Raw genomic sequence first — 12292 nt, 5'->3', positions numbered from 1 at the left:
GAGCAAGGAACACTGGGCAATGGCAACACTAGGAGGGAAGAGGAGCAAGGCTTTCTCTGCACCTGAATTTCAGCGTCCAACACTTACCTTTCCAGGCTGGCACATTATCTAAACCAGAAAGAGAGATTCTTCTCTGTGCCGCAGTGCATTCTGCCTTCTGGATGCTGCTGTGCCCACTCCACATGTGCTGCTCCTCTTGGCGCCGTTCAGAGAGATAGCTTGGCTTAGGGGGGCGGGGAGGTGGCGTGTTGAACATGATGTCTACTTCTTTTACCCCATAGGGCAAGGAACCTTGGTTTTTATCTACGTGAATGGTGGAATTTAAGGAAGTTTCCAGCAATGGTGAAGAAAAGCGGTCCATGGATGGCCCACTGATATCTCTACTCCAGATCGGGGCAGCCTGAGGCCTCATGGGAGGTGCCTCCTGAGATCCATTCCCAAGGCGTGAGGCATGGACCAAGGTACTAGAGGGCAGGGGCTGCAGGCAGTCAACAAAAACGTCATCGAAGGAAGCCTGTTCCAACGAGCGGTCTGAGTTGGACCAGCTATCACATCTGGTGGGTAGACTGAGGGAAGAAAAGCATGTGACTTTGATGGATACATACTCACCACAGCCTCATTCCTACTCCTCTGATATCACCTGTTTTCTGTCTCCAACCCTCTACAACTCCCCATTACATTACACCAACCCTTGGATGCAGGGGAAAAAAATGGTTTGTTGATTTCTGTCATCCTACAAATGTTAGATACATATGAAAATGCAAGGTTAGAAATGAAAGCCACAAGGCTGAAGTGCCTGAGTCATTGTGTTTAGCACACCACATGCTTCACCGTCACGGTGGTTCAGTGATCTGTCCTGCCTTTGCAGGGCCAGGAGGAGAAGTGAGGACAGACACACCCACCAGAAGAAGCTACATCCTGTGACAGAGCCCACAAGAAGAGGCAGCATACCTGGCCTGGCGTGGTCTTCCAGTCTCACAGTTGGACAGAATCATGTAATCAGGAAGGGAGAGGAACTCTGACTCACTTCTCCTTTCCTCAGTGACTGTGGTATTAGTCCCTGGGTCATCTCCAGATGAGGAGGAGCTGACAGCAGGGCTGGTATGAAGGCAGCTGGCGGGGGATGGCTGCAGGGAGGATGCCATGCAAGAGCAGCTCTCCATGGAATCTGCTGGAGAAATCATTTCCCAGGTTCATGTTTAAGAATGGCTGTAACACTCACTCACAATTTCTCAAACAGCATCTAAGAAGCCAAATACAAGATGCAAACCACAGCTGGTGTTTGTACTGATAGAGGAGACCATTTCCCCAAGCTATAAACAATGTCTGGGAAAGAAAGCCCATGTTCCAAGAGTGAAGTGTTGAATCAATTAAGAGTAAAAAAAACCCAAGCATACTTGGCCTAAAAATCTGTAGTTAAGTAGTCTACACACAGCTTCTTTCTGGCCCTCAGCCGCAGCCCTGCATCACTGCTGATTCACTCACTACACACACACATTTATGTATGATGACTATATATATATATATATACTTATATACACATCTGTGCATATACAGATAAGTATGCCTGTACACAGTACCTACTATTGCACCTACTATGTGTCCAGAACTGAATGAACTCTGCCAATGCAGCCAAGAAAAAGTCTCTGCCTTACTGGAATTTACAGTTTACCAGAGGAGAGAGACAAGTAACACTAAATAAAGAACAGTGTTAATGATGTACAAGGAAATGGAAGGAAAGAAACGGAGTGTGACTACTGCTAAAGGCCACATTGCTCATTGAGGACGACATTCAGAAACTCTCAGTGAAAAGCCTGCTTTGATTTCCCTTCTGAATCGAGTTGGCGGGAGTTCAGGACTCCTGAGTCAGAGCAGCCCAGAGCTGCCGGGGTTCAAGTCCAGGTTCCATTATTTAGCTGTCATGACTTTAGGAAAGTTACCTGCCTGCTCCAAGTTTTCTTCTCTGTGAAGTGGAGATGCTAATAGTACATGTGCCACAGAATCAGTCTGGGGATAAAACAAGCTAATACTCAAAAGTATTTAACAGAACTCCTGGCCAGAGTACACGTGATGTGTTGTTGACTACTTCTGGTTGCTGGAGACAGAACCAAACACCTTACGTGAAAAGCCACAAGAAAGCCCTTTGGACATCGTTCTCAGATGAAGGGGATTCTGCCCTTATATCCTCCTAAGAACTAAGTGGGAGTTACAGGGAAGGATAAAGGTCATAGAGGGGGTTTCTGGCTCCTTCCAACTTCATTCCCGAGCTTTCCATTTTCTAGCTGGTGCCTTACTCTTGTCTCTCTTCACATATTGGAAAGTACGTCATGTATCTATGTTTTAGGATAACTCCTGGAAGAGGAGAAAACGGAGCAGTCACATTATATGACACATGAATATGTGTCTACTGTGGGCTAAGGCAGGGACTAGGGTGGCAGAGAGCAAGTGGAAGGCCAGATGAGTTAGCCCCTATAGGAGCTCTGCTTGTCTGCACGGTGCTGGACTCTACCCAGGGTGGATTCACTGCAACTTTGCAAGTAAGCTTCATCTGCCGGAGCAAGGATAAAGAACTTGCCATCATTTCATTTCCTTTGAAGTGTTCTAAAAGCCTAGCAATGTGACTTAGTAAGTTTCCTGATTCCTGAAGAGAAAAGGACTTTGTCCTCAGGAAGTACACTCTCCAGATGCAACTCTGACCCTCCGCTACCACCTAGTGGTTTACTGGGGACATTCCTGTGGCAGGTGACAAGGAGACTGTGAGGGTGGAAATGTTGAAGCAACTGTAGACCACAGGATTTAGGGGTAAGGTTTTGTCCATTAGACTAAGAGGACAAAAGAAATCAGAATTAAAGTATCAGATTCAAAGTCCCACAGGTTGAGGATCAGGGCATGCTGCATTGAAGCCAGAGGTCAACAACAGGAAGGGAATGAATTACAGCCCTAGGAGAATTATAGTTGGTATATATTGTAGAAAAGGCAGCGTGTGTGTGTGTGTGTGTGTGTGTGTGTGTGTGTGTACACATGTACAAAAGAGAAACGGCAAGAATCAGGGACAAGAGCCTTGTGGGTCATTTGCTTCCATTGCCCAGAAACGGCCCAGAGTCAACTTAGAGCTCATTTCCCTTGCAAAGACCGTAAGCCAATGGGAGATACAAGGAATTCTTCCCTGCCTGTGATAAGTAGCCAAGTTCTGTCTTTATATTCTCTACTGCCAAACAACACAATAGGTGACAAAAAAGCTGGAGCTCTACACATTTTTTTGAAAGATGGTGATATTTAATATTTCTAGAAAACCAGCAGCAAAATGGGGAAAATCAGAGCCCTACAGGACAGTGCTCACCCCGTTTTACTTCCACTGTACACATTCTCTGTGGTCGATGAGAGCAAAGGCATGGAGTGGCTTTAAAGTCTTTGAAATCACTCGTAATGCTCAGTGCATGGCACGTTTGGGCCTGAAGCCTAGAACCAAATGGTAGGGAGCAAATCTTGGAATGTACTTTGTGAACAGTTTGGATACAAATTAGTGTGCCAGAACACCCTCAACAAGGCAGGCTTGGCACCTGCAGCAGCCCAGGCCACCCCTCAGCACACAGGAGCCCCGACTCTGCTCTCACCTGCACCACCCTCCAGGTGGCCGAGGTTACAGACCTGAGTGATACTGTACACCCACACCTGCATTTCTACCTCGGTCTTGGCCACAAGATAGAATGTACGAGACGTAGTCTTGACAATGAACACAAAATTATTCTGAAATTCCTTCCGAACGAAGCCAGGGCCCATGTGCTTCCACACTGCACACTCGCTGAGGTCTATTGCACGGATGGGCTTGCTTGAGTGCTTGTTCCTGTAGTACTCCAGGACGTTGGGGTCGCCGCTCATGCGGCCCCGCCGGAGGATAAACCAGCGCTTGCGCCAGGCCTGCAGAGAGGCAATTCGACAAGGAGTTACTGGACCAATGGCTCTTGCTTCTCAGACTCTGCCAAGAACCTATTTTGTGACAAGGACAGCAGAAAAGAAGCAAGTCAGTCATTTTCATGATGAAATGCAAAGTCCACCCAGTTTTGGATGAAGGGTCTAATGCACCATCTTCAAGCCTGCTTCATCCAGCCATTGGAAGGATAGCCCCTACTGGGGATTCACACCCACCATCAGCACCTGTAATACAGATTTCTGTAAGCCTATAACTTCCAGAAAACTGTCCCAGAAGAAAAGCCTATACATTGCAGCAGAGAAAGGATTATGATTAGCTGAAGTTGATATGATTATCTTTCTGTAAAATTGCCTAGCATGATTAAAATACAAGGAGAATTTAAGAGAAGAGGGTAGCACAGCTGGTTATATTCCCTACGTGAGAGACCATTTTCTAAGTGCTTTACTGTAAACATTTAATCTCTAAAACTACTTTTACATCCATTTTATGTATGGAAACACTGAGGCTGAGAGAAATCAAGTCATGTGCTTAAGGTTACACAGCTAAGCAGCTATAGGGGTGAATTTGAAGTCAAGTGAGGTGGAAGGATCAGTAAGGAAATGTGAAGTAAAAAAATAGCCAGTTCTCTAGAGATGTGTGACTGTAAAGGGGGAGAGAGCTCTGGGGCTGAGGAGAGACATTTATGCATTCACGCCCTAAACCAGTTTTTCTCACCCAGGGATTGAGATACCTAGGGGGGCATCTGAAAACAGGTGTGTTCTGCTTGTCAGAAAGGCTGGGGCTGGGGCTGGAGGTCAGGAACTGCCTAAAGCTCTTGGTGCCCAGCTGAGAAACACTATTAACAACTGAAACGAGCTTTCCTCAGGGCAATGGGAAGCTAGGAAAGAGCCAAGTGCTTTGAGGTGGATGACTAAGCAAAGCTTAGTCCATACTCCCGAAAAGAAAAAAGAATGATGCTCCAAGGAATCTGATGCCAAGATCCCTCTGCTGGACTTACTGAGGAGGACTTTGGGCTGCTCAGTTTCCTGCTTACCCTGGTCCTACAATGTTTGCTGCTGACCGCAGATGAATGGATGAGCTGCCTCCCTTAAGGTGAGGTCTGGGGAAACAGGTATTTCGGATTGACCAGAGCCCCATTATTCTAAGAAGTCCTCAGTACCTGTAACTTCCCTGCCACTGCCTGAAGCCCCTTCTCCAAGTCTCCTGTCTTCTCAGGTTTAGATGCCCTCTGTTCCATGCCAGCCCCTGGCCAGCCCACAATGAGAGCCTATCCTTGTTTTCTGCTGTAGGGAACTGAGCACAGCCAAGGGGCTTTCTTCCAGTGCAAATGGAGAGATTTACAGCTCTGTGGTTTGCTCTCCTGTGCAGTGGCATGTGTGACAGCAGGAAGCACAGGGCTGTGCCAGGAGGCATGGTGACCACCGGGACAGGAAGTCCTTTGTATCTCTAGCTTCATTGACGCCTGACACATTTATAAGCCCACCAGCTTTGACGAAGAGGCCGGGGAAAAGGAAAAGCCACTGTTTGGCGGGTTCTCAGCTCTCCTCCTGCAGAGGGAACAGGAGATCTGTGGCAGAAGAGCTGGTTAAGGCACTGAAGAGGAGAAAGGTCAATGGTCACAAATGACCTGCAACCATGCCTCAGAATAAAAAGTCCTCCCAAAGCTGCAGCAAGGGGCACCATCGGAAGGAGGGGGCAGAGAGAGGGAAATGGTGCCTGGCAGGTAAGCCCTGGCTTGGCTCTTTACAGACAGTGTAAAGCTCTGAGGAGAGGTTTGGCCACCTGGAAGGGGGACAAAACAGTGTGATTAAGTCTTAAAAACAGGAGAAATAACAGCCTGTTTCTATGCTTATAGGAGTGATCCAGTAGGGAGAGAAAAATCAAGGATTCAATAAATTCCTGTTGCAAAAACTTGATACTGTGTAGGGTGGAGCCACTAAATATGAGAAGAACACCTCAAGTGTCACCGTGGGGCACAGGAGGTGGGCAACTTGGGCATCTGGCAATGACTGAGGCAAACAAGGATGTGAGGCCTTGCCCTGGGGTTCCCCAGACAGTGTGCACCAAGGGAAGGGGCCTGGAGCATGAAAGATGGCCATGTGTGACCAAGGAAAGCCTTCATGGGGAGCATGGGGTACCCCCAAACTTTCCAAAGGCCACTATGGTGGGGAAATGTGAAGAGGAACTTTGTTGTACTTCCCAAAAATCATACTAAAAGAGGAAGTCAAACTGAGGGAAGAAAAAAGTTTCAAGTTAACTATTCTTAGTTTTATGGAAACAGATTTCTCATCCTTTAGTAACAGTGTTGGGGGGTAAAGTAACCAAGAGTCACCATGCAGCCAGCCAGAAGATGGAGCTAAGAGAAGGGGTTGATAGCCTACAAATGTGCCAGTCACTGTGCAGCCACTGGCCTTGTCACTCAGAGTCTCCTGGGTAGCAGGGGAAGTGGGCAGATGGATAAACAGAAAAGTGTGGTTGGTGAGATCAGTGGTATGACAAGGAAAAGCCAAAACACCATGGGAGCACACAAGAGGGTTGGCCTGCAGAAGCTTCCCCAAGGAAGTGATGGCTAAGCTGAGACTGAAGAAGGGCCCAGGAAGCTGCGCTGACAGTTATTTGTTTCTTTGTTGTAATGTGCCTGACTTAAGCTTTGATTGCCTCAGCATCCACTTCAAAGACGCTATCTCAATGAACACACTGCCTACCATGCATGCAACTAGATACCAGATGATGAGCAACTTTGTTTTAGAGACCTTGGCAGATGTTGATAACTCACCCTTTTGGCCACTGCTTTTGTCTCTTCCTGCCTTATGTCTTCATTTCACCAAAGAGGAGTGAGCCCTCAAAACCCTAGGCCCCCACCCTTGACCCACAAAACAACAGAACACCCCCCCATCCCCACCCCACACCCTCACTCTCTACCCGCAAGCTGGCTGTGCAGGCCCAGCGGTGCTGTGTAATCTCCAGGTCTTGTAAGTAATAAACCTTTATTTTTTCAAAGTTTCCTGATGGTTGTGGCTGAAGGGAATCTGCAATCAGGGTAACAACCACAAGGGTTGGTCTAGTCGCAACATGGTTACTGATAGTCTGAAACCAGCACAAAAGAGGCATTGAGATGGAGGAGCATGAAGCTTTGTGTAAGTGCAGGTAGTTCATCAGGGCTGGAAGGCAGAGAAGGAAAAAAGAACAGTCACCCAGGACCCTGAATAGGATGCAGCATAATCTTCATGTGAACTCCCCAGCATGCCCTCCCTCAGGTTTTTCAGTCTTTACCTAAGAGTTGTGATTATGCAACAGCAGAAATGATGTGTTCTTGGAGCTCTTTGCTAACTAGGTGGAACTGGAGGCCATGTATAGCCCTATCCCACCAGGTTTATGGGCTTGCAGAAGTGGCAGACATGTGGCAGACATGTGACAGAGACCCCCAAACGCAGTCAGCCAATACCCAGATGAAGCTGTATACAATGAAATGGTGCCATAGGGTCATGTCAAAAGGACTCAGGAGCCAACCTGAAGAAGCTCCCACTCACCAAAGAATGAACAATTTGAACTTTATTAAATATAATAATCACAGTGGCTTGAACTCTATCAAATATGTTTAAATCCATGAGTTCATCATGATATTAAAAAGGAAAAAAGAACTTATTATCCTCAGAGGATGTGAGCAAACCACTTTGTTATCTTGCAAACTGGTAAGTAAGGGGAAAGGACTGTTATCCTGCCATCCCACTAGACAGATGAAGAGAAACCTCTTTTTATAAATGTATTCTGACTGATAAAGGAAACAAAGGACAGAATCAGAGTATCACAATTTTGCTATGTCCAGTGAATTCATGGGTATAGGTATGAAGCATCAACAGTGGCTAACTCAGGAAGAAAAACAGGCAGACACCCTGTGCCTTTAACAGCCTGGCATGAGGATGCAATCAGCAAAGCCAAATTGTGGGAAATTCTGCAGGTCAAAGGCATAGGTTCATCACAGATGAATAAAAAGAAACAGAAAGGACAGGGGGAATCTAGTGACTAAATGCAACTTAAAACCTATATAAACATTTTTTAAATGTGCTAGACTAACTTATAGTACCCAGGGGATGCTCATATGAGTGACAGAAACATAAATGCAAAAAAGAAGTTTCCACACATGCCAGGACAGTCGTTACTTACAAGAGGGTGGAGATGGGGTACATGGAGGAACCTGGGCAGTGGGTGGCAAAGTTATTTTTCAACTGGCTGGTGGTTACAAGTGGGCTCACCTAGTAATAATTCATTAGCCCATACATTTATTCTATGTGCTTTGCTATACTGGGTTTTCTTTTGATAAAAATGATTTTAAAACAATTCATCTGGACAAAGCATATTCATGGATTCATTCAGTAAACAATTGCTCGGTGCCTACCACGTGCCCAGCACTGTGCATGACAGGACGAAGGCGCTGGTTCATCAGGGAATTGGTATACACATGGTGGTCAGGAGGTGCAGCACAAAGGATGGAGGTCACCAGTTCAGGACACAGGACCTGAGAGCCACTGTCTCTTCTGGCTGGGGAGATGGCTATGCTTCACAAGTGCAGGATTGCTGGGCAGGGCATGAGCAGCTTGGGAAGCTTAATGTGGAAAAGTAGGAGGTCAATAGTTCAGGATAGACTGTGAAGATGAGCATGTCCTGGACCAGGAGGATCTAGAAAGCAGAGTCACTGTGCAAACAACTATGCACAATTGTGACTCAGAGAAATGAGTACAAGGAGGGGGGTGCACTGAACAGAAAGTTGAGCAATGAAGTCCACTCCTACCATTTGTAAGTGGAAATAATAAACCTTGCCCTGCCTCCCTAATGGTGTAACTTCAGTGAACCAATGAGTTATGGAAAATGAAACACTATCAATTTGAAAGTAACTTATAAAATGACAATGGGATGGTTGGCCCCAATGACACATGGCACCACCTGCCCTGATGAAACTGCTTCTCCCCTTCTGATGGGTTCTGAGGGCTTTTTCAGCTCTGACCATCAAAAGACCAGTCTCCCATCAGCCATTCCTGCCAGTCACCAAGCTGACTCATTACCACCCCACCAATATCATCTCCAACAACAAAAACCTGCAACATCCTGTAACTTTGTGGAAATGTGTTTCTGCTCATTTTTAGAATCTGAGGGAGGCTAAAACTGAACCCCTCCAGGTGTTTGTTTTTATGGAAATTAAAGAATAACTGAATGTTATCCTTCTGAAAGTAAATATGGCATTTGCCTCTTAAAGCAATCCAACTTGCTGTTTTCATAATGTACAAATACCTTCTAGCTTGTTTCCTGATAGAGAGTGACCCACCAGGTCAAACAAAGGCACAAGCACCTACAAGGCTGTAGTATCTAGGGAAGAGAGACTGAGACCCAAATTTCAACTCCCCTGGCATGACTATGTCCTCTTAAGTTTCTATGCTGAAGTCTTAACCCCCAGGACCTCAGAATGTGACCGTATGTAGAGACAGAAGTGATCAAGTTATAATGAGGTCACCAGGGTAGGCCCTGATCCCATAGGACTAGGGTCCTTATCAAAAGGGAAAATTAGGACACAGACAGGTGCAGAGGGCAGGTGATGTGAAGACACAGAGAAGACGGCCATCCACCGGCCAAGGAGAGGCCTGGACCGCGCCCTTCCCTCCTGGTCCTCCGAAGGCACTAAGCCCGCCCACACCCTGATCCTGGACTTCTGGCCTCGGGACTGGGACACATGCATTTCTGCTGTGCGAGCTGCCCAGCCTGTGGTGCCTGCTTACAGCAGCCCCAGCAGACTCATACATTATGCATTTAAATCACCTGGTTGAACTTCTACTTCCAGACACACCAGTGTACCAGGCACTAAACTTGCCTCCTACCCATAAAACCAACTAGAAAACTAGACCAAATATATTGTAAAACAGCTGCTTTTAGACACCAACAGTAAGTGTGGGGCTGTGGTCTGATGACGGAATAAGCGGTCAAGAATTTTAAAACAATGTTTGAGATTTAAAGGAAAATGTACATAATGAGAGAAATAGACAAGAACAAAATGGAATTTGTGGAAGTAAAAAATACAGTATTTGAAATGACAGATTCACTGGATAGGCATAGCAGCACATCAGACACTGAAGATGTGATTAGTTACCCTGAAGCACAGAAAGAAAAGGCCAGAGGAGAAATGAACAGGGAGTTGCTCAAAATGCACATTCCTGAACCTCATCTCCAAAGAGCCAGATTTACCAGGCCTGGCTTGTGGCCCAGGAATGTGCACTTTGAACAAGTATCTCTGCAGATTGTGATGCATAAAAGCAGTGTCCTTTCCAGAGGTAAGTGGACAAGGATGAGAAGAAAGGAAGGAGTCGAGAGGCATAGTATACACAAAATCTACCTGAAGGGGAAGATAATGCACACACACACACACACACAGTGTTCTGGACTGCCTTCCCTTACTTAACTACACACACTTTCCCTTGGTGGCCTCATCCAGTCTCATTTCCCTTAACTACCATCTATTTGATGATGACTCACAAAATTATGTTTCCAACCCAGATTTTTCCCAAGAACTTCAGACCCATAAAACCACCATCTGACATCTCTGCTTATATGTCTTCAAAAACATGAATCAGATGTTGCTCCCATGAGTGGCCCCTTTCAGAGGCTTCCCAGTGCCTTAATGATAAAATCCAAAATGTTGTTCAGGATTAATCTGGGGGCAGGGCGGGGTGGGCAGGAGAGTGGTCACCCACCCAAGTAAGCTTCCCTAAGGTGAGCTGCTGTCAGTTAATGAGAAGGCTATCAAGGCTGGATGCAGTTTGCTTTCTTCCTGCACTCAGTTTACCTTGCACAGTAAAATCAACCTGGCTGGGTTACAGCAAGTTTCACATCTTGGGCTCCAGAAAACACTGCAATGAAACCAAAGTGGCCTGTCTGGACTGTACCCCTTGTTGAGAAGACACTGAAACAAACTGAGGAACAGCCTTAAAGTCTCTGAAGCTGTAAAGAGACACCTCTGATTTAAACTGCTTTTCTGGCAGGAGTGATTACTGTCCCTTTGTTTGAGCAGAATTGGCCCCCTGCCCTGTCGGCAGCGGTAAAATCCCAGAGCCATGAAATCATTTCCTTCGCATGTGCACAGGGTGGGTCAACAACCTGCCTTCAGCCAGGCTTTCCAGCTCACGCTGAGGGAACAAAACCTACGTCTAGCTGCATTTGGAGCTCTGGGTTTTGATCCTTCAATACTGCTGTCACTTCAGCAAAGGCAGTTCTTCATTAAACCTGCCAAAAGGAACTATTGGGCCTCTTCCCCTTCTGACACATGGACGTGCTCCATACTGTCCTGGCCAAGCTGTTCTGACTCTGCTGGCTCTGAGCGCTCACAGGTGTTGGTCTCCTCCTTAGCACCTCTTATTGGTCAGGCTGCAGATTACAGGCCAACAAGAAAATACGTTGCTAAGGACCTGCTCTCCATGAGACTCTAGCCTGTGTTGACCTAGCCTGTATGCTCTGTGATGGCAGGAAGGTCACCTGTCTTAGTCCCACAAGGCCCTCCTAAGGCATCTTCAATGGCTGTAAAAGGTGAGCAGGTGTGCGTAATGATTGCAGTGTGGGTCACATGCACTTACATGTGATGAAATCGTGCTGCAACAAACACACGTGCACATACAACAGGTGAAACCTGCAGCACCTCTAGGTTGGTACCAATGGCATTTGCTGACTGTGAGGCTAGGTTAGCTGTGCAAGATACTGCCATTGGGGGAATGTTTCCTTACAACCTTCTGGGGATCTAATTAAGTTTCTAGGTAAGTTTACAAAAAGATAATCTGAACGAAGTCAAGGAAGTACAGAAAAGGAAATCTGGAAGAATGGGGCAAATAAAAAGCACAAAATAAGATGCCTAATTTTAATCCAAATGCATCAACAATTACATTCACTGGAAGTGAACTCAGTGCTCTAGTGAAAAGACTTTTTAGTGAGCAGGATGCTCACAGCAGCCCTGTGGTTGGCTGGTGACCCAGTAAGCTACCTTAACATTTTACCAGGCAGGTGTTCAAGCCACTCCTGCAGCTTATTGGGAGGTATTTAGAGGGAAACAGTGACAGAATTTTACCCTCAAAGTCACATGTTAAAGCACTTTGATCAGAGATTGTTCTATCACACAGAACGAGCAAGCTGTTTCCGGTGGTTTTGCTCTGTATTCAAAAGGGGACCCTGTGTCGTGCCAATGGGTTTCAGCTCCAGACAAGTTCACTATAGATTCAATGTGACTAAGAAATGATGGTAGAACGTTCTTGGGGTGAAAGGGTTTATACCCAACTTTATTCCCACGGTGGCAGGCAGGTCAGTCACTAGAACCCCATCCACTCAGAGCGA

At 46.3% G+C, this 12292-nt stretch overlaps 1 protein-coding gene across 7 annotated transcripts in view; it reads right to left on the bottom strand.

Annotated features, from left to right (window-relative positions):
• The window catches only part of GAB3 (GRB2 associated binding protein 3), a 117339-nt gene that overhangs the window by 50067 nt on the left and 54980 nt on the right, over positions 1–12292 (bottom strand). For 3 of the 7 annotated variants that reach the window (XM_037025028.2, XM_037025027.2, XM_037025026.2), the window contains exons 2-4: positions 3615–3987; positions 952–1171; positions 88–566 (exon numbers count right to left, since the gene is read on the bottom strand). In XM_037025028.2, coding sequence (XP_036880923.2) covers positions 88–566; positions 952–1171; positions 3615–3879 — 964 coding nt within the window. In that variant the 5' untranslated portion in view covers positions 3880–3987. The remainder of the gene's footprint in view (positions 1–87; positions 567–951; positions 1172–3614; positions 3988–12292) is intronic. The other 4 variants (XM_037025029.2, XM_037025023.2, XM_037025024.2 and 1 more) reach the window with 2 other exon arrangements.

Source organism: Manis javanica, chromosome X, assembly GCF_040802235.1.
Source record: "Manis javanica isolate MJ-LG chromosome X, MJ_LKY, whole genome shotgun sequence".
In the NCBI taxonomy this organism is placed as follows: Eukaryota; Metazoa; Chordata; class Mammalia; order Pholidota; family Manidae; genus Manis; species Manis javanica.
Note: the sequence above shows the minus strand (reverse complement) of the source record. Positions and strands in the feature narration are given on the sequence as shown.